The sequence below is a fragment of the Haemorhous mexicanus genome, chromosome Z (assembly GCF_027477595.1).
Source record: "Haemorhous mexicanus isolate bHaeMex1 chromosome Z, bHaeMex1.pri, whole genome shotgun sequence".
In the NCBI taxonomy this organism is placed as follows: Eukaryota; Metazoa; Chordata; class Aves; order Passeriformes; family Fringillidae; genus Haemorhous; species Haemorhous mexicanus.
The window spans coordinates 53000655-53023279 of record NC_082381.1 but is presented as its reverse complement, the minus strand read 5'-3'; the positions used below and the strand labels follow the sequence as shown (position 1 = coordinate 53023279).

At 37.9% G+C, this 22625-nt stretch overlaps 1 protein-coding gene across 6 annotated transcripts in view; it reads right to left on the bottom strand.

Moving 5' to 3' along the window:
- The window catches only part of LOC132322601 (transducin-like enhancer protein 1), an 80281-nt gene that overhangs the window by 9944 nt on the left and 47712 nt on the right, over window positions 1–22625 (bottom strand). For all 6 annotated transcript variants that reach the window (XM_059837204.1, XM_059837203.1, XM_059837207.1 and 3 more), the window contains 11 exons: window positions 20818–20934; window positions 17724–17777; window positions 15955–16107; window positions 14994–15138; window positions 14107–14297; window positions 12600–12676; window positions 4898–5147; window positions 3006–3253; window positions 1128–1275; window positions 574–724; window positions 76–152 (listed from right to left, as the gene is read on the bottom strand). In XM_059837204.1, coding sequence (XP_059693187.1) covers window positions 76–152; window positions 574–724; window positions 1128–1275; window positions 3006–3253; window positions 4898–5147; window positions 12600–12676; window positions 14107–14297; window positions 14994–15138; window positions 15955–16107; window positions 17724–17777; window positions 20818–20934 — 1611 coding nt within the window. The remainder of the gene's footprint in view (window positions 1–75; window positions 153–573; window positions 725–1127; window positions 1276–3005; window positions 3254–4897; window positions 5148–12599; window positions 12677–14106; window positions 14298–14993; window positions 15139–15954; window positions 16108–17723; window positions 17778–20817; window positions 20935–22625) is intronic.

Here is a 22625-nt window from a genome sequence, read left to right as displayed (position 1 = left end):
GAAGATATCTGAATCCACTCCTGGAACTCTGCATGTTTTATTTTTTTTTTTCATTAAAATCAACATCATCCTCACCTGGAAGATACTGGCTCCATAAGGAGTTCTCCATGCATTAAGAAGGTTATCTTTCCCAGTACTCACAAACCATTTACCTAGAATATAAACCAGAAGGATTACAGAAACATGAAAGAGACATCTGACAAACTTTGGGTTTTCAATTCACATCAATGAAATCTGTTAACTAATTGCCCTTATAAAAGCTCTTACTACAAATCAATACAGTACTTTTGCTTACAATCAGTGTGGATGCTCAGCACGTTTGCAGTGTGTTACATACTAGGAAATCCCTAAACTTCAAACAGAAATAGCTTTTTACACATGAATCAATCCTCACAGCAGCCTCTAGACAAACAGATGGTTGTTTGTAGATAAGGGCATTTGAATTCATGAAGCAGAGACATTTATGCATTACTTAAGAAACTGAGATGTAATAACTCATGACTATGAAATAACTAATCAGCAAAACATGAATTAAGAGCCCTGACCTCTAGTTCTATGTTCAGGGCAACTTACCACAGTAAGCAAACTTGAGTGACAATACACAGCTCTCATGAAGGTGCAGTTGATACTTGTCTGGTTTATTTACATGTAGCACTTCGACATTGCTACTCTCCATTCCCACAGCCAGCCATTCACCAGTAGGACAATAACCAAGGGAAAATATCTGAAAATTATACCATATTTATATATTTTAATATGTTTTTCCCTATAGATAATTTTTTCTGCAGTTAAAATTATTTGGGAAAGGGGAAGAGAGAGAGAGAGAGAGAGAGATAAAGGCAGATTTACATAGTTCAACAGAAAAACTGCAGTTCAAAATTTGAGTAATTAAATAACCCCTGTTTTTACATATTAACTTAGAAAAATAGGAGAAGAGTAGTGTCAGGCCATCATTTTCTTCTGTAATCTAAGCACATAAAAAAGCTTCAAAATATTGTGTTGAGAGCAGCCAAAAGGAAGAGCGGGAACAACCTGCCACAGTTCTACTGGGCTCAGCCTTACCTTTGATCCTAAGGGTTTCCTTCCCACCCCACATATTGCCACAAGCTGTAGGAAAATCCAGTTACCTGTGATGTGAAGTCATGCTGTTGTAGCTGTCTCCCTTCTCTCAAGTCCCAGGATCTGACAGTGTTATCCAAACCTCCTGTCCAGAGCTTGGTACCATCATTAGAAATGTCAATACAGCTGGCTCCATCTGTGTGGCCCTGGAATTGCCTGATAAAACAAACCAGATTGAATAATGATTTCCTGCCAGAGCTCAAGGTAAACACTGTTGTGGTGTTAGTTTTGGACTCTGTACATGTGTCATCTGTTCTGTGTCTGACGATGAGCAAGAATCAGCCCCTCCCTCTCACTGAGCATTAAATACCATTATTAAAAAAACCATTTTCCAGGTGCTAGAGAAATTATCTGCATCACGGTTAGCTAAATAAAGTCAAATATTTCTTATCAGGTTTTGAAAAAAGAAAACAAAACAACAAAACCGACCAAAAACCCATACCCACTTGGGAGAATATTAAAGCCCAGTAACTACAGTTAAAACCACCAAGGATAACTCAGATAAAATCGAAGTTGTCAGAGAATAAAACCTCCAATTTCAGAAAACAGCTTCTGTATTTTTCTTTGGCTGCAAGTCAAGAAGATAAATAACAAGCAGATATACTAATAGAATGGGATCCAGATAAAGATCCAGATAGTTAAACACAAGCATTTCTGAGTCACAAAGTTGCATTCTCTGTGGCAGGAGATTAGAAAAATCTAAATGGAGCAGTTTGTTTTATAACCATCTCATTAGGAAATCTCAGCTTTCAACAACCAGAAGGTCATCTCAAGTTTTTCTTAATCCTTTGGCTAAAGCATTCTGAAGCTCCTGCATTTTTCATCAGCAATTAGCTTTAGAAAAGTCCTGTGCCTCACTCAGTGTGAAAGGTGGAGGACGGGTGGGGAAAAGACAGCTAAAAGACCTTCCTTGTGAAGGAAAGGTATGAATCACCAAGAGCTGCCACAGAAAGGCCACACGGCATATTTTGTTTAGCAGCTCTGGTCTCAAAATTCCATGTGCTATCAACCAGCAAGAACAGCATGCAAGTGGTGGGAACACATACAGCAAACATTTTAAAAGCAAGACATTCACAGATGTGTATAGATGCAGCAGAGTGCAACTTTACAGGGACTAAGCATGCACATGACAAAGTGAAAATTTTATATAACTAAAATTGTATTTATTGATCGTAAGTTCAACAGAAAGTAAAATTTGCATGCACATTAACATGACTGTCTATGTAATTTTCAGCTAATTATACAGAAGTTTAACTGAAACACAGTAGACTAAGCATATTCTTTAGTTTTTGTGTTCAGAACTTTCAAGGTATCATGGCCTTTTCCAAATTTGACCCATTCTTCTCAAAATATTGTAAACCATCACTACTTTGGTAAGCCTGAACTAAATTTATCTTATAGTAAGCCCCCCTTCCTTCCTAAAGAACTGAGAGGATCCAGCCTTTCAACCACTTTAATAAGATTAATTTTACTACTTATCCTTGCTAAATAAGAATTGAAAATACTCTTTTTTTACTTAACAAGGCTTAAGACAAAGGAAAGGAACAAACCTCAAAGTGTTCCCTAGAAGGCATGTTCAGCCCATACCAGCAACAAACCAGCAAGAATGCTGCCTGTAGAAACCTGCAGACCAATCCCAAATAATAGAGACCTGCAGGAGCTTTTACACTGATTACAGCAGGTTATGGACAAACCCTGAAAGCTTATCTTCCGAGACTAGGCTGAAACTACCAAAACTAGTTTCTGCCTGACTTGGGTGTAAACCACTCCTCTGAATAAGAGACACTATTTACTTTGCTGTTATAAACCCTATTCAGGGAGATAAATATTTATGTAGCTGTCCAAAGAGAAACTTCTATTAAAATTTTCTGTAAACAACGACTCACCTGACCAATGTCTGGTTATGCAGGTCCCACACTGCAATGTTCCCATCACTGCAGCAGGAAAAGCACACCTTGGAGTCAGGGCTGATAGCCAGAGCATAGCAGGCAGGTGCTGAGGATGTCAGCTCTGCTTTTATACGAGGAGTTGGAGCTGCCAGGTCCCATATGGATAATGTGCTGGCTTCCCCGCCAACTATGAGGGTGCATCCATCGGGCAGCAATTTACAGGAGCGGATGTAGTTATCTCTGTTCTGTACAACACAAATCACCTCAGTTACGTGCCTGCCAGTAATGACCACTAATATAATTCTGGCTGCATCAAAGTTTCAAGCAGTTTGGTACTTTTTCCATTACCAAAGTACTGAAGAGGCGCCAGCAGATCTTAAAAGGTTGGAAACACCTACTTCTCATCACTAATTAGAAACTGCAGCTGCAGAAATTAAAACTGCAGACTCCTGTTGCCACTGTCTACTCTGTTTCAAATGTGACAAATGGCAAGTTTTCTATCTCATTACACAAAACCAGAGCCAAAATAAACTTGCTTTTCTGCAAATGTACTCCATCAGTGAAGGCCACCAACAATAGAAATATTAAAGCAAATGACCTTTCATTTGGCATTTAACAGCCCTATATGAAAATGTTGTTCCAGTCTCAAGCGCTTCAGATTTTTGAATTTTTCTTTCAAACACTATTTCGCATTCGCAGTGGTAAAGTTGAAAGATTAAGGATTCCTGTATTGGTCCTGTATTTATGTTGGTCCTTTGCTGTTCAACGTGATATATTGATCTCTCGTTCATGATGTTTTTGTTGATTTGAGAGGTACTGTGGGGGAATTAGTGACAGAAGACACTTCTGCCTTTCCTTATTACAACCTTGCTTGACTGGCAACAGTTTTTTTACAAAAAATTGATCATTAAGATGTGTAACTTAAGACAGAAAAAACCACTGCAATAATTAGTTAACAGCATTCCTACTATGAGATATTTTTTTAATTTGCAGCAAAGGAGCAGTAAGTAGGGCAGTGAAAATGTTGACTTAATCAGTCATTACTGCACCCTGACTTAATTGAAGGCTCTTCATCCAGACAGACATACCTGCCACAGAACAGAATATCTATTCAACTTCACTATTACTACTCAGCAATTACAAAATGATAGCAGTAAAGAAAGGATAAAGGGTAAAAAACCTCACCACATTTAATTGGATCTACACTGTAGCTAGAATTTTCATTCACAATACATATTGCTGTGCTTGACAATATTAAGTCTTCTCAGTTAGCACTGCACAAACCTCTACGCTGCTTCTAGTGAGAAGCATCTCTTATTGAGCCATCACTTTTGTTAACTCTTCACCTATACTAGCGCACCCAGTCCCTTTTGTATCCTGCACATGTGAAAATAACTGGCCTATATGTATAACTAGTGGATGATGAACAAAAATCATAGCAAAACTTTAAGTGACCTTTGGTACTATGTCATGTTATTCCAGTATGTGGTTGCTATCATCTTACAGAAATGATGTTTTCACTCCTTGTGTGAGTGAAAGACCTAGGAAGGTTCTCTGCAGCCCTGCATAAGACAAGCTACATTCCTTTTAAACTCATATACAAAAATCATCACTATAACTAGAAAGGGAAAAAAATATTATGCTTTATTCAAAACATGACATACGCGTTCTATTCAGAAATCTGATCTGTTATTTGACTCTTAGTGATAATTATCACTAAACAAAGCAGCACTATTCTCTGCAACACCGTTATGTATTGAAAAAAAAAAGACACCAGGAAACAGATCTGCCTGCTATTTCCTTCTAATATGAACAAAATCCAAAGAAGGACTTTTTTTTTGAGTCTCTAGGGAGAAGTTACCCTTGTGCATAAATTCCTGTTCACCTACCAGGCAGTCCAGTTGAGAGACAGGGCTCTTGTTGCCAGGCTGACTGATGTCCCAAACCTTGACACACCCCTTCCCACCCGTGTACACGTGTCTCGTGGGGTTGCTGATGGTAACTGCACACACAACTTCGCCGTGGTTCAGGGTGTTGATCTGACGGGCATGGCGAGGGATTCCTGGGCCGATGAGGGCATCAGGAGGGAAAGGAACTGGCTGCATCTGACCATCTGCAGTAACATGAAAGGAGTAGGCTCTTTTGGGGAAGGGAAAGAGAGAAGACAAAACAATTTAAAAAATCAGCCATTACAAAACTACAGTGTGAGAAAAACACAGTACTTTTAATTTTAGTTCTTTGCCAATCATCTCACAAAAAAAAGAGCTATAGTGCCAAGTAATGCAGGCAGATGAAACCTCAGATGGAGACAAAGATTCACAATAGAAATTTTCAGCATGACTCAGCTTAAATATTTGTGTAATGGGAAAGCAGGTTAAATTCCACCCTTAACTCTACAGACCAAGGTCATGGCTGCTATCCCTCAGACACTTAGATAATCAAAAGACCTTTCAGCCCCTGGTTTCTAGCTAGCAGCTGCAAGTCTCATCCCCACAAGCACTACCCCAGCAGTCCCTCACCAGGCCCTACTCATCCTTCCATAAGGCTTGCACCTGTTGCCTTGCAGTAACACAAGACAAAGTTTTGCTTGATTCCCGCACCTCACATCTGTAACATCACTGCCTGTGCTCATATACCCCTCTTTCCAGCTGGTAAGTAGTGCTTTAGAAAACAGAAACACTGAAAATAGAAACACAGAGTGGTTGCACACAGATTTAGTGAAAAAGCTGATATCATCTTCTTGTAATTATATTTCCTTGAATAACCTGAAAGGCTCAGTTTTCCAGGTACTTTTTGGTACTAAAAAATACCTTTTATGGGTATTCATTGAATGATTTCCAGTTTGTGGAAACTGAGGGTTGAGGAAGTGACATTCTAGCACTGAATAAAAACATTCCTCAGGGAAAGGACATGAAATTATTTTTTCACAGTCACTGAAAAGTAAGTCAGCTCTGCTCAAGGACAAGGGCACAAATACCAACTAATAAAGGTTTCAGGTGCAGGGGGGTTCTTTGTTTGCTTATTTTAACTACTAATGAAAATGCTAATGTAAAAGGCTGGTTTTTGCTACACTAGTGAGTTACTTCTGTTTTAAGTGCATTCACAGCTCATGCTTTTGATGCTGTTGTTACATCAACAACATCCTTCAAGAGGCCAAAGTGGATAAAAAACGGTGAGAGATGAGTATTCTTTTTTTATTTTTTTTCCACTAATAAGATGCATCTCCCTACTGAAACATTTATTTCTCTAATATATTCTTTTGTTCAGAACTTCCCTTTCTTTTCCAAATCTACTTTCTTCCTCAGAAATCTTCAATCACTGTAGTTCAACTATTAATATCCCATCCATCTTCCAAGAGCCCAACAATAGATATTTCTATTAAATCTTTTGTCCTGAATAATAAGCTAGTATTTTCAAGGTATATTATTACATGTTTTCAAGTATCACACAGTTTGAAATGAAGGAACAAGGAAGATGCCTGGTTCTGGAACAGACATTACAGATCAACTGAATCTGCTCAGCTCCTGGGCATAAGATATTCCTTTGGAAATCCATAAGGAGAGATGAAAGAACTCCACAGCTCTTTCATACAGAAACTAAGACTGGAAACAGTCAATCTATGCAATATCACAGTTTTTTCTTAAGTGAAGGTAAAAACTAGTTAATAGTAACTGCTCTTAAACAGAGGAGAAATGAGTAGTACATATGTATGCAATTCCTGTTGCATACATATGAACAAACTCATTCATGTGTCATGGTTGGGTGTATAAGCAGAAAGCTTACTCAGAGAGGACACAGAAACAGAGAACGAGCAAGTGCAAAAGAGGACATCTCTTTTGGCACAGAAATGTCAGGAATGCGAAATGTAAGGTAAGAAAGGAAGTGCAATGTTCACTCCCTTAGGTGTACACAAGTCACACAGAATAGCAAGTGTATTTTGTCCCACGGGACCCTTTCTGGCTTTTTCTACAAAGAATTACAGTAATGATAAAGGCTTAACTAGAAACCCATTCCTTTCTGTGAAGAAAAAGAGCGACAAGATTGTAGGTAGGTCCTACAAATCCCTCCTTTGACTCCCAAAGTAGGTATTTGCTAAACAGATCAGACACAGGGCAGGAGAGGAAGCAGAACAGGAGTGGCAACAAGGCTGTTTGAGGCTGAACTGCTCAGGTTCATCTACAGAATCCAACAGAAGAGTCACAGCATTAACACACTGAAAAGCTCTTCCCCATCCTGGGCTCCAGATCAAAGTCAGTTGCAGAGTATTTGTTAGCATTAAGTGTACACAGAACTGCAGAACTTTGAAGTTTCAGCCCGCCCTTGCTTTTATCACGGACTGAAGCAAAACAATTAAGCACGTATTAGGCAATTCTTTCCAGCATGTTCAAGATTAATAATCTACTTGTCATGACTTTTTTTTAATCTGAAGGTTATAGCTTAAATGTTCTGTTCAATTCAAAATACCTAAATAATTAGTGTTTTGAAATGCTTAGGTGCATACACAGAGCTCCTCAGCTCTTGCTGAGAAGGGGTGTGAGGAAGACAACAGAAACATTTTTCAAGTACTTCCTGTTTACTGTAGAACTGTAGTGACTCTCATGCTTTAAAAAATCAGAGGCCTACCCACTGTATTTTTTAATCATGTAGAATTTTACCACTATGTCAATGTTTAAAGTGGGGCTATACTAATCATAGAAGCAGTCCCTCTTTTTTTAGCATTTGCTTCTAAGACTGGTTGATCAGAACACAGGATGACTGAGTTTGATGGCCTAACAACCAGACCAGTTTCTTACAAGCCAAGACATCTTTTTCTACAGTGCAACCTATCTTCAATCTACTGTAGAAAGGAATGGCTATACTTTGCCAAATCCCTCTGCCAAGACAAGCACAAAAAACAGTAAATGTTCCTGTCTGCTTGAAGATATGTCTCATGTAATGCTGACATCACCACTGCCAGCATACTTACTGTATGGTAGCCCAGCGACTGTCTCTGCTAGGTATAATGGTGTAACTTTTGTTACACAGTACCTTTTAACCTTGAAAAGGCTTGCATGGTTTACCAGGCTGACACATCAGACACTCCCTGGACAAGGAAAAGTGTCTGTCTCCCAAAGAATGCAGGACTGGAGACAGCAGGAGTGCAAATGACTACGTGCAGCTCAAAAGCTGCAGCCCTTGGCTTCCTCTTCATCATGAGAGAGATCCTGCTACTTCTGGGAAGGACTGTACTTATAGTTCCCCACCTACAGAAGATTCAATTTTTAGTGCACTAGACATATTCACAGGCCTCAATTCTCAAAAATTACAAAAATTTTCATTATCTAACCTTAAAGGAGTCAACAACTAGCAAAATCTTGAGTTCCCTAAAGCTCAGGATTTCTTAACAGGCACCACTTGACCACCCATTTTTCTTTTAGAACTGACCATGTATGCTAGAAACTGCTGCTTAGTCTCATGACTAGCACAGTTTTCTGTCTCGCTCATAACATTCTGTCTGTAAAAAAGATGGCTATCCTACCATGGACTCCATGATTATCCCTCTTTGGTCAAAGGAGAGTCCTTCCTCGTGTTGGGCTAACAATGAACAAAATTATCGAATTAAAATGCAATTAAAATTTAACATAAAATAAGCTAAGTACATATCAACTAATACATATTAACAGAATATTATGACAAGAACAATTTCAAGACAAACGTCTGTGCTTTTGCTTAGAAGAGTTCTGAGAAATAGTATACTTATATTATTTCTGAATAATGGAAATAGTCTTCTGAATTACTGCATCCAGAAACTTCTCTCACGTGTGTCAAAGCAGCACTGAGAACCTTCAGAGTTCCTATGCATAGCAAAATGGCTAAGTGATACTAACACAAACCAGTTTCTCAGCTTAACTCTCAAATTCCCAAAGAAGTATACAGCAAGTATCATCTGACATGCTGAGGAGAGTTCAGGATAATTAATTTACTACCCAAGAATACAGCAAATTACCTAAACTACCTGCCAGCTACTCTAAGTATTCAGACTGATGTACAAATGCACACAATTCCTGCCTACTAAAGTAACGTCTTAAAAAACCCCTCACAAACTTCCACTTCATCCCTTCAATTCAAGCAGACTTCTTTAACTAGCAGAACAATACCCCCAACAGCAAAACACAAAAGCAAAAAGTTCCTTCCATTCATGACCGCATTTCATTTTCAGCTTTCCTTTGGACTCCAGCTCATTTTTAATTGTAGTTATCACAAGAAACACTGAATATCTGAGTGTTTTGTTTCATCATACAAAACAAAATGCCAAGAAATAAGGATAGACATGTTTGTACAGAAATGACTGAATTTTCATCTTCATACATGTCACCAAATGATTCTATTTAGAGATAGATGTCAGGGATCCACATAGGCCTTATTCTCCTATAATACAGTAAAATTAGCCTTCCTTTACAATACCTCTCATGGTACATTCACTGTGAAAGTATGAAGATCTGAAGAACAGAACAGAACTGAAATCAAGCAATTCCAAAAGAGTACAGTGTTCCTCTCCACAAACACGGTGAAAAGTCAACTTATAAGTAGAAGGAGGAAGATTTAACATTTACCACGTTAAGTTCCCTTTCCTACTAAAATAAGAAACATATATTTTCAGCTCTTTTCACTGTCCAGCAAAACATGCTGAGAAATATATTTGTTCTCAATACTACCATTAATTCAGAATTTTAGACACCAGGGAAGCAGTATTGTGGACATAAATCTTACCACTAATCTTGAAACTCTGTATTTAGTCCAACATCCAGATATTAGAAGGCATGGTTCACATAAACCAGAAACCCCTAAGAATGTTATTTCAGCAGCTATAGAATACTAAAAGCTAAGTACTTGTTAGAATTTTTTTTTTTTTGCTTTGCATAATTATTAGAGCAACATACCAAAAACTTACAGTCCAGGGCATATTTAAATGCATCAGAACAAAAGCATTCAGGACTCAGACACCACATGTTCACGTCCAAGTGGGTTTTTAACAGGCTACACATTTTTCTAACAAGAAGGTCATTAACAGACCTCAGAATATACAAGGCTTAAAAAAAACTGGGTGCTATCAGAAGTGTCTGTCCTTTAGAAAGAAGGGAACATAATTTTCTCTTGGGTGAAAAAACAGCGTAAGAATAACCATTGATAAAAAATGTGCAGCCCAAAGCACACACACGAGTGGGGATTCAATAATTCAGTTAAAAAATTGTCTGTACCACTTGCAACAAGACTCACTAAAACTTCACATCTAATAAAACAAATTCAATGGGTCACCATATCGGAAATCAAGAGAAAGGCTGACTTTGAAAATAAACAAGGCATACATCACCAGTCTGCACGACTGTATCTGCTCTCTACATAAACTACAGGAGAAAAACCTGAAGTAGGTGAGATACTTGTAAATGCTGCAGGTAGCAGACAGCATCTAGCCAATCAAGACTAGAACATGAGATTTTATAGCTGTCAATGGAAAGACAATTCCATGAGTTTATGGAAATTTTAGACTTGCTTCACTAAGATAGGCAAAGAAGTAATTTTAGAAGAAATGTACAAGTAACATGACCACAAAAACTCCCAAACATTGCAGGAAGCATTAAATGAAGTGGCGACTAGGGAGTATGTGTCAAAGTAGGCAGTATATGAAGCAGTGTGAATAAAGTGGTGAAAACATTAAAAAAAACCAAGCAACCCTCGCAGTTTCCCCCTGCCACACACAGTAATTTAGCTAAATTACCAGGATACAAAGTAGAGCAGTATACATATGCTGTCCTTGAACAGCGTAACAACTAGAACTCAGCCACAGAAAACTTCAAAATTTCTGAACAAAAATAGGCTTCACTAGATTACAATATAAAATATTGCCAGGCAATGAAATATGTTACTGAAAGCTTATGAACACACTTGTTTAGAAGTAAAATCTTAGCGCCACTCAATTATGCAATTTTTAAAATAATTTAATTTAAGTATGCCTAATTTTATGAAAGTCGGCAAGACTGTGTCTGAGTTTTGAGTACAAAGCCTAATTCCTACTGCACTAAATTTAAATACACCACATTTGATACACAACACCAACTCACTGGGCCCTCACTTCACCAATCTTGTCAACACACCACCAACTTTAAGTTCAACCAAGATTTAACATGTTTCTCACACTGTCAACAGATAGCTAAGCCTGTTCCCAGCAGCATAGTGGATAACCACACAAACATATTCAGGATGGCTTTCCAAACTTATTCTGCTGCTTTCCTATTGTTATAGGAAAATATCAGAATAAAACATACATTTTTTTTGGCCTGTAATCTGGTATCCTTTCAAGGATGTTTGCAAGATTGACACTAGAACTTATCACTAGTCCAAAATGAAAGCAAACAGAAATAAGTATATAGTTTTCACCACAGCCTGTCTGACAACTTAGCATCCTAAAAGTAATAGTTTCTAAATATTTCCTGAAACTGCAAAAGGAAAAATTAAAGGTAGATTGATAAATAGACATTATGAAACATGAACATCCTGCACAGAAAGTCCAATGTGTTAAATAAGTTTCAAAATTATGTAAGTAGCTAGGCAGAGAAAAACTACTCTAATTGCAAGTTCCTGTTGAATGAGAAGTCAGGACTGACTGCCAAGTGTGAACAGAGAACAGGTTCTAACAGAGCGTTGAAAAAACTGTTAGGAGTTCTCTCTGCCTCATTCTCTCCAGAAAAACAGCTGAGTTAAATTTGCCCTGTTACTACCTGCATAGACTACTTGTTCAGAAATACCTAAACATAAATTGTGTATTTTCAGAGGTCATACACGCTTATGAGTCTACTGCATTGGTTAAGTTCAGGGTCAATGGTCTACCAAAGCCAAATTACTGAAACCTTTCATGTATGCTGCTGAACTTATTTATTGAAACATTAATAAGTCACATCATCACAGAACCATTTTACTCAGTAACTGCTTCACCAATAACCAAAACTTTAAAATAAAAATACTTATTGTGGAATAACATAGTAAAAAATACTTATTGTGGAAAATACTTACTGTTCCACAACCTGCTTCATCATCCTTTTGCTCTCCAGCTGCACTCACACAAAACTTCTAAATAGCTTGTTCCATTATGCAAAATGTGTGTAATCTGTTGCTAAAGTAACTGCTCCAGATACCTACTGTCATCAGTTGCAGACTCCCATGCCTGATAAAACAAGTGCCAGACAAGGAGTCTGCAAGTTTGTAATACACATTTATCCTGGTATAGTGCAAATTTTAATTTCAACATATCTAACACATTTTACCACTATTTACTGTTTAGTTTGTCATCCCCTTAACTTCCCCCAGAAAAAATGAAATTAAAAAAACCTTAACATATACCTTCACAACCTGGAAATAGGTATATACACACCTGTTTTGGAATACAACAACCACCATTTGAGAACTTTTATGCTGCAGATTTTACCTAGAGAAGTCTAAAACACCCTCTTAAAAACAACCAGACACTATCCCCTTTGAAATCCCTGTTCACTGAGAAATATAACTTCATTCCCTCTAAATATTGCAGATATTATCAAAATGTTAAAAGTTACTTACGGTTTTCCCCCAGGAATCCCTGCTAGATTTGGAGGAATTCCAGGTACTCTCATGTGAGGAGGAGGATCAAACCCAACCTGACAACAAAAAGTGAATTAATTTCACGCTTGGAATTTCTCATCCATTTGTCAGCAAGTCTCTTTTCCCCACTCCCAAGATCCCATGCATTTAACCAAAAGGTGGCTTTTACCCACAGTATTGGATAACTGCATGACCCTCCACTGGGGGGCAAAGCCCAGACCTTTTCCCTGAGCATTCTTTTGATAGAAGCACTCAGACGAAAGCAGAAAATAATTTATTGTGCATTCACACACTGAGCATTACCCAGCAGTCCTGGTTAGGAGGGAGAGTCCTGCGTTAGCCCTGGAATCAGAGTCCATGTCAGCAACAAGCTATGCCAGTGCTTTTCACTCCTGAGAGAGCTAGCACGTACTCAGGCTGGCACAGTGTGGTGCTGGAAAGTAGCTCTGGTCCCCAGCTAGGATCTCAATGCCTCCACAGCATTCTGTGTGGGCACAGCAGCTGAGAGATCTCTCAAGACACATTGTGGGGTGCAAACAAGCTCGACCTCAGCTTAAAAAAAGCAACATACTGCAATTCCACTGAATTTTTCTATCTTGATTATGTTTATCAAATAATCCAAGCAGAAAATGCTGATTAAAAAGACTTAAGTTTTTCTTCTGAACATTATACTAGAATAAACATTGTTATTGCTTTAAAAGGAGGGTGTAGACTATTTAAAATTTGCACATTTTCACACAAAAGCCCTATTTACCAGTTTGAAAAAAGTGGTCACAGAAACATTAATGAGAAGTTGACAAGCATAAATCCAACTTTGCAAATTTGCAAGTAGGTAAGTTTGTCTATGCAGAAAGCTGCCATCAAGCTCATGTTTACAGAATCAGGCCCCTAGGTTATACTGTGTGACAGCCACTATAACTACCAGGTTCCATTTACTTACTACACCCACAACAGCAACTATTCTTAACACACCTGATCTCAGAGCTCCAAAATAGGTACTGACCAATTTCTCAGGTTGATTTCCACAAAAAAAAAACCCCAAAAAACAGGGACAGAGACCCAGACAAAAAAAACTTTACATGCTTCATGATTAATTTATTATGTCTATATGGAATACAAATGTGGTTCAGCAACAAAAAAGCAAATGCCCACAGCTACAGTGAAATACTTTGTGTGTCCCCAAACAACTTTTTCATTTACAGCAGCACAAAAAATTTTTTTGGCCTTTATTCATCAGTTAAAGCCCTGATGAAGGTGAAGGACAAAGAAAATAGACATTAATACACTGAAATTCTTTGTTTTCAAGGTGCAAATTTGTTTCTTCAGCCACACAGCAAAGTGAAGCAAGCGGTGAAGCATGCAGTGAAGCTGTCAAGCCTCTGGCACTGTTATGAGTTGGGAATTCTGCAGTGCTAAATGAAGCATGCAGCTTTTCTCAGTGAACCACAACCCACAGGACTGAGATTGCATGCAACGTATGGCCTACCATAGGAGATCTTCCATAGGCAACCACGGCAGCTGCAGCAGCAGCAGCACTCATCTGGGGTGACATATTGTGCAGACTGGCATAGGCTGCCCCTGGACTGGTTAACTCTCCATTCATGCCAGCATGAGGTACCATTCCAAAAGGAGCAGGGTATGGTCCTGGTACTGCCAACGGTGTCCGCAAACCTGCAGCTACAGAATAATGGAATTAGGTGGGTTTATTTATGTGTTCCTGCATACAGGAAGGAAGCCCCTTTTTTTCTCCCCTAAAACACATTACCTTCCCCTCTCACATGCTGTCAAGAAACATTGCCATAATCTGTCAGTACCACCAGCTCTTTTCAGTGTAAATAAGATCTACTGAAGTCTGAACTTGCTGATTACTTCTAGCAATCTCTTCTAGCATTACCTATTTCCATTTCTGTAATATTCCCCTGTTTACATTAATCTCTTCTTTGCCAAATTAAGCAGTAAAGCTGACAGACATGGTTTACACAGCTCATGTCTGAAGCAACTGTGTGTACCAGCCTGAACAGCAAAAGTAAACTTCCCCCAGCATTTGTCAAGCTGTGCACTGCAGCAAATATTAGTAGACTCAGACAAAGACTGTAGAAGAGATTCCATGCAGAATAAGTACCAGAAACTTCTGAGAAGTCTTTTTATATTACATTCAGTCTCTGGATTATTTGCAAAAAAAGATAAAGACAAAAGTAAACAAAGAAGACTAAGAGACAGAAAGATATTCAGACTCCTGATAATCCAAACATCTGCTTCTCATCAAGCCCTCTCTTGATATCAAGAACAAAGCAATATATTTAGTTAGCAGTCACATGTGTAAAAAAAAGATTAATTCTGGAACCATAAAAAGCCATGAGGTAATGCATTTACCAGCTTGGTTAACCAGAGGGTCCATTGTTGGAGGTTTGCCAAGGCCTGGACGGAGTCCTGGAGTTGCACTAGTGCCTGGGGTTGGCACATCACCTCGAGGAGTTGGTGTGCTGGATTTCAGAACAGGCGTGCTGGCTTTTTCATGCTGGTATCATTAAACAAATTAAATGAGTATTATTTTTAATCCAGGCCATATTATACAATTTATCACAACAGCAGCTGGGATGCTGGGCACCTACTACCTAGTCCCTCAGCCAATTTTCATAAATCCACACAATGCTGACAACATTAACTCGTGAGAGAGAAATGTTGACCTTTTTGATTCCTGCCAAAATTAAAATAAGAAACGTAGAAAGTTATTTCCCCTCTTCTACTGACATATAAAAAGGAATGCTTGAGCTCATTTTTTTCTTCAGGAAAATACAGTATGCATTACTAAACCACTTCAGTTTGAAACCATTAATATCTCAATCATTATTTGACACAGAAAATCTAACTGCAAAACCAAAATACAATCATAGTTGATAGTATCAAAAAAAAAAAAAAAAACCCATCACAGAGAGAATCAAATTATTAGGGATACTACAAGAAAAAGTCTCCAAGGAATAACAGCCTATTTAGAAGAGTTTAACAAAAAAGCCTGAAGAATTTCTTAGTCACTACATACATGCCATGTAAAACCATAAGTTATTGCTTCCAAAAAAACCACCAAGCCAATGCTTTTCTGTCAAATTTGCAACTCATTTGACAGAAATGTAGGAAATACAAGAAATCAAAAAAGGGGAGAAAATACTGCTGAGGAAGAAAGCTCAATGATACTTAAAAGATCAGGGAAAAACAGAAGGCAATTTCAGCCTCAAATGTTTAATGAGAGGCAATCTGTGCCACAAGTAGTTGCAGAAGGGTGAAGAGTCAGATTTTACAAGAAAGAAGACTAGCTGGACCACTGACTGCTACCTACCAGACCCATTTCCTTGGATTTGAGGGAAGTGGAACTTCCTGAAGAGGCTGTAGATGCTGGGCTGCTGGAGGCATCCTTCTTCAGTAGGCGGGCTTTATCGATGCCGTTTTCGCGCGGTGAATGAGTGGGACTTGCCCGCGGGGAAGAAGGATCCTAAAACAAAGGGAAGGGAAGAACAGCATAGAACTGTGTCATAAACTGGTACACAAACACCACTAAGGAGTCTATGGGGGAAAAAACCAAAAAACCCCACCAAACTAGAAGAATTTAAACAGTAAGTGCAAATGACAAGATGTTTTGTTATCTTTGTAGAAAAAAGCTGAAATCCCTTCATCAACCTAGAGAAGTACGTAAAGTCATATAATAAGCAATCTGTTTTTATTTTACACCACATGTAATCATAAATTGTTTTCAAGCACCAAGCTTGCAAAGCATTCCTAAGTACAAACTAAAGCAAGTGTGGCAAATGTGGTAGGAGCAAGGAAGACCAACAGAAACTGCAGTAACTTGACACAGTTTTTATCACATACGTTCTCCGTGCTCTGTTAGTTGCAATAAACATTTCAATAATCTCTTATAGGTGATAAAGACCTTGCTTATGTCTACCTTCAGAAGAAGAGGCAGACTCATGCCTTCACAGATTTCACGGACTATTTTGAGCTGGAAGAGACCCACAAGGATCATTGAGTCCAGCTCTTAAGTGGAATGGCCCATACAGGGATCTTTATATGCCATAATAGCTGTCACATTTTTGCTAAACACCATCTGTAATTGCTTTGCCACTTACATCTACAGAAAAACTGAAATCACCTCTCAGGTGATTATTTTTCTCTGTTCCAGAGGCACTCTCTGCATTTACTTTAACTTGAAATAGCCAGCTCCATGAGTTACAATGCTATCAGAGCTCTGCAGGTTCTCCACGCTCCTCTGGCTCATAAGAATAGCACCAGGGAGAAATCACACCTCACAAAAGGGCACTAAGTCTACTGACTGATTATTAAGCAGTTTCATTGTAAGCCAACCTTCTGAAAGGATTACTAAAATCACTAGTTGGACACCCATTTTTCTACTTGGCTGACATCGTTTGGGCACCTCGGGCTACTGAGGGCACTTCTCTCCCTACCAGCTTCTCTCCATGTGCTTTTCACAGACCTGAAGAACTTCATTACCATATTCAGGCTTCCTAAATCTCTGTGTTCTATGAAACAAAAGATGAAGAAAAGGGAGCACCCATCCCTTTACCTTGATGCCATTACCAAATCTCAGCCCTAGAGAAAAAAAAGTGTCTACAATCTTGTAAAAGTATCTACAATCTTGTAAATGGATCTACAATCTTGTAACCTAACTTCATTCTAGAAAAACAGCATTTCTGGAAAATGTAATGTAGGAGATTAAAATACAAGCAATTTTTAAGTTAATTTTTAAATAACAATCCTACTATGAAATACAACATTAGATGTCTTCGTTTTTCATTCAAAGACAGGAGTTTGAAAGCCTCAGCCTTCCACATGCAGTTCCCTCTACACTACAGAGCAGCTGTGAAGTGTCAGAATGTTAACAGTGGAGAGTACAGACCTGGACAAAGTAGCAGAAGGAAAAACTGAGAAAGCAAGCAGATAAATCTCAGAGGAAGACTTAGTACTAATAAAAAGGAGAAGGAGTGAATATTTTAACATATCCACAGAGGATTATTTTTCTTCTAACAACTAAATGTACTTTTCCTTTCACCTTTGGGCAAACGTCAAGACTACAAAAATGAAAAAAGTTACCTCATTGGATACATCTACAACCAAGTTATCGTCACTCTTGTCCCCATCACTGTCCTATTAAAAATAAATAAATATAGTGTTCATTTCAATTAGTACAATAAGAGCCCAGACAGAAAGACTACGCATCTACTCAGACATTTTTTGTTTTTCCTAAACAAAAAACAAACAGTCTTTCAGTAAGTTATTAGCAGTAGGGAGAATAATTAAAAAAGAAACACAACACCTTATTTCTGCTATAATAGCAAAACCCAAGTAAGGTAGAACTAGTTTAAAATGGGGATCTCACCATCAGTGTAAGATGGTCCAAAACCCCTCCTTTATTACCATCATAAACAGTGTTATTGCTTCTCCTAAAAGGGAAAGGTACTCTGTTCATACACTAATATTGTGTTACTTTAGAGAAAGTTCTGTTTGTGCATGCCTGGAAAAACACCAAAAAAACAGATCTCGGGAAAATAGAGCTTTTTGGCATGTTTGGTGAATCATCTTCCTTAAAGTGATAGTACCATTTTTCCTCTTCTCAGAAAGGCAAGTATTGAAATCAAAACTTCTGGGAAGAAAAAACTTCAGAAATGCCAAGGAATTTCAACATTTCTGCCCAAGGAAAGCAAAATACTTGGATGTTTCTAAACAGAAATTTTCTACTGCAGCTTGTCATACTGCATTTTGACTATTTCACTTTGATTGATGTTCACCTGAGCTGGTCTACTAATGATTGCTTTTACTGTAGTGCCTCCTGATCCCTCTCTCCAACAGAGGCCAGGATGCCCCAGCAGACACATTCTGATACAGAGGTCTAGTGATTTCCACAGCACCCCAGAGTGTTTCAATCAGAAGGCAAGTCTTGACTCAAAATCAAACAAAGAAATGAAGTGAATGTCAAAAGTTTAAATTTTTGTGGGAAGCAGTTTGACATTTCCAATAAAAGTACTTTTAGTTAAAAAGCTTCTACACAAACAAACCAGACGTACAAGATTGCTCAACTATCCTCCATCTCTTGCTTTCAAAGTGTCTGAGCTTTCACACATAAAACCAAACACTTTCTCTCATTTCAGGCCACAATGCTTTATAAAAACAAAACCAAGCCACCCAAAACCAACCAATCAACCAAAAAAACCCCCAAAAATCAAGCTGAAAAATACTTCCAAACCAACAGGTAGTTTCAACCCTTCCCTTCTGCTAACAGCTGAATCTTGCTCCAAGAAATACCAGAAACATATTCGGGATCCTAGAGCGCTGCTGGACACAGAATGGTCACTCTATTTGCTACTCAGGGAGCTATCTAATCAACAGGTGAAAACAAAGGACATGGAAGCTGTAGCTCGGTTTATCTGCCACCTCTTGAGAAGCATGAAGCACCCAGAGTGCTAGAACAGGTGGGAGAATGTGGGAGAATGCGGGAGAAGGGATACTTCTTTGCCAGAAACGCCCCTCTGGAGGAGGACAAAATTAGTTGCAAAGCAATGTTTAAGTGAACCCTAGCAGCTCTGTCATCTTAATAAATAGGAACTTCCTGGGACTATCAAAGGCATCTCCAGTAACTTCAAGTAGTATCAGAAGAGTCTCTTCACTAATAAATTCATGCAGTGAAACTACGTAGGTACTAAAATGAAAATTAGTCAAAAGTTAAAAAGGGGAAAAAAATTCACTTTTTATTCATATTCCAAAAGCTACAGGTCCTACAACTCATTTATGTCCCTTTTGACAAGAGCAGTATTTCCTTGTCCCTACGAGGGATTAATCTAAAACGAGCTCAAAATCAGCAGATCTGTATTTGCTTGATTGGTGGACCTTCCAAAAAAATAATCTTCAAGATCAGAACAAATCTGTAACTTTCCAATATCCTTGCTTTGCTCCATTTTTAAACCTGATGCTGCCTTTAGCTGTAAAATCCATTTCAAACAAACAGAGGGCAGAATCATACTTAAAATGTGGATTAAAAACTGCTTCTACTGTGCAACAGCATCCTTTACATTTCTCTATGGTAGAAACACAAGAAAAACTAGTAAGTTAAGCTTTTCCTTCCTTTTATATCAAGCATAGCTTAAGAATGCTTAATCTCCAAATATTAAAAATGAAAAATGCCAATAGAGTATCAAACCCTTAAAGCTGAGGGAGTAACATGGGGAAATTTTCCAAACCCTTCTGTAATCAAAACATTATTATTAGAAAGTGGTGAAAATACAACTTGTAAAACCATTAACAGCACTAAAATATCTAATAGCTGCTCAAAGACATTATTCAAATGGAGAGAAATTAAAATTACCCTACCAAATACTGAGAAAATAAAATGGCACATAATTTTCTCTTGAGTTTCAGTAACCAAGAACTAATTAGTGATCTGAATCACATAAACCAGACAATTTGCCACATTATTGCTGTATCAAAGTACAGTATGTTCTAATAGATTTAAATTTTGCTTTTTGGTACTTTCTCACACCAGTCCTACTTTCTTAGACCTGTTTAAGTACCATCCTGTGTTTTGGCTGAGAATTTAGACTTGAAGTCAAAAGCCTATGTGAACCTTCTGATGTTCATGTACATTGTTGTACTGAAGTGTCTCTTTAAAACAAAGCAACAAGCAAGCTAGTTAAAAATGCAGAACACAAAACTCTGAACTTTCAATATTTCAATTTGCTTTCTGCTGAAATTGCCTTATCAGCCAGAAGTAAAATTCAGTAAGTTGGTACAGCTTGACGGCATATGCAATTTGTAATGGTAATTATAACTCAGCATGGTAATAACTACTTATCATTAAAATTTACCAAACTCCTCTCAATACCAAAATCCTCCATTTCAAGCAAACCTGCAGTTTCTAGGAGTCCAGAAAGAATGTCACTCAAACTCTGAAAAATGCTCCAATGAGCACATGTGAATCCCAAACAGCTACTCCTATTGAGGACTATTACTTCACAATGTCCCAAACTACTGAGTCACTACTCTTTCCAAAATTTGAATCTTGTGCCTCTCTGGCACATATATCTATGTACTACTTCAGCTGTAGGAAAGTTGCCTTGGTCTTCACAGCTCTTTTACTCCTCATACAAGCACAGTATGTGCAAATAAATAATTTCCTTGACATAGATTTGCTTACATAGTGGCTGGAATCCTTATCATCCACCTTTCTCTTTTTGATGTCATTGGCATATTCAGGGCCATTCCTGCGTTTATCTGTGCTTCGCAGACTGTCAGGGACCAACAGAGAATTACTCTGTAAAGACAAAAAAACAAGGTCAATCAAAGATTCCTTTCAGGATTCCTCCATATATTCCTAAAAACTCAAATTGATGTGATGGATGTTTTAGAAATGTGATACATACTTAGTCTTTCAATTCAATTTAATTTGAAGCAAAGTCCTCCAGACAAACATATACAGCTCCACTCATTCTAAAAAACTTGGCTTTTCATTGTTCAACTTATCAAAAGTTTAATTCACTTGTCAGTCACCATCTATTTAACTAATTAATTCAACTGAATTTATTGTTTAGGAGAAGAGGAAGGCTTGCAGTTTATTCATGAGCAAGTAACAACGATTTTATTGTCTTTTTAATGTTCAGACTACATATAATAAAAGAGATTTACTACACAATCTGATTGATCAGCCACTTTTCGAACATCATAAATAGATGAGGCTTTGGTACCCATGCCTGTAGGTGTGGACAGATAAACAGCAGCTTGCCTTTAATACCTAAAATAACAAGTATGTGCTGAATACGGTTATGCAGTAATCAACTGTCAGCTGGAGTAAACTCCAATTGGATTGCTTGAACAAATGTATTGCAAACAAACATCAAATATTTTTACTTCCAGAATAACATTCACTACTAGTGTGAAATTAAGGCTAAAGTGTTGCTTAATCAGACTTGATCTGAAAAACTGAGGCCAACACAGCCAAACAAAAGACAAAAGCAAAGACTAATCTTTTCCTCAAACTACATGGACTGCTTTCATTCATGCTAAGTTATGCTAAGTACAAACTGTTGACCCAAAGAGCATTTTAGACATTTTTCAGTCACATGACAATTTGATATGCTTGTGATTCCCGATTCTCATCTCCATCTCAGTTCCAGCTAAAGCATTAAAATGTGTTACAATGAGTTCTTTTAAGTGCAGGATTAGCATATGCAAGAGGGCAATTTGTTCACTGATGTGTTAATGCTGTGAACAATACTGAATGGGTTGAGAAAAAAATCTCCTTTCACAAAGACCTGGTAAGCCTAGATCCTAAAAGCCAAGTACATGCTTAGATAAATAAATATAGGCTCACATAAATATATAAGTAAACAAGCGTTTACATCCATACACATATATCTCTCAAGAGAGAAGTCTAATACCGACACGAACTTCAGTGTAAGCCCTCAAAGGACATATTTAAATCTACCCAGGAGACATTTACTTATATCATAAACTTATACAAATAGCCAGTGAACTGTGCACTGAATAGCTTCCCCTTTAAAACCTGAAGACATCAAGATAGTTTTGCTCAGACACAAATGTTTAGCCCCAAGGAGAAGGACAAGGAAACAGGGTACATAAGGCAGTCTGAATCCTCTTTTTCCTAATTCAGAAGCTGCACTTTAAAGCCAACTCTAAGCTCTTTTATTCATGACTATTCAAGCTAAACAAATGCCAAAGGGCTTACATAAAGCATATAGGAGGGTCTATTGAAATTCAGTATAAAGAAGCTCAAAATAATGTCTTTACCGAAATGTTTTGTGGCTAAAAGGTGGGCTTGTTGGATCATTGAACTAATTGCCTTGACAAATACATTCGGAATTTAACCCCTTATCTCCTCCCAAATGCACACAAATTCAGGGATTCAACTGACTTATTTTCAGAAGTTGGACAAGAATTTTTAATTTGGCTGTAATTTTTAAAAAATAATTCTACAGAAATGTTCAG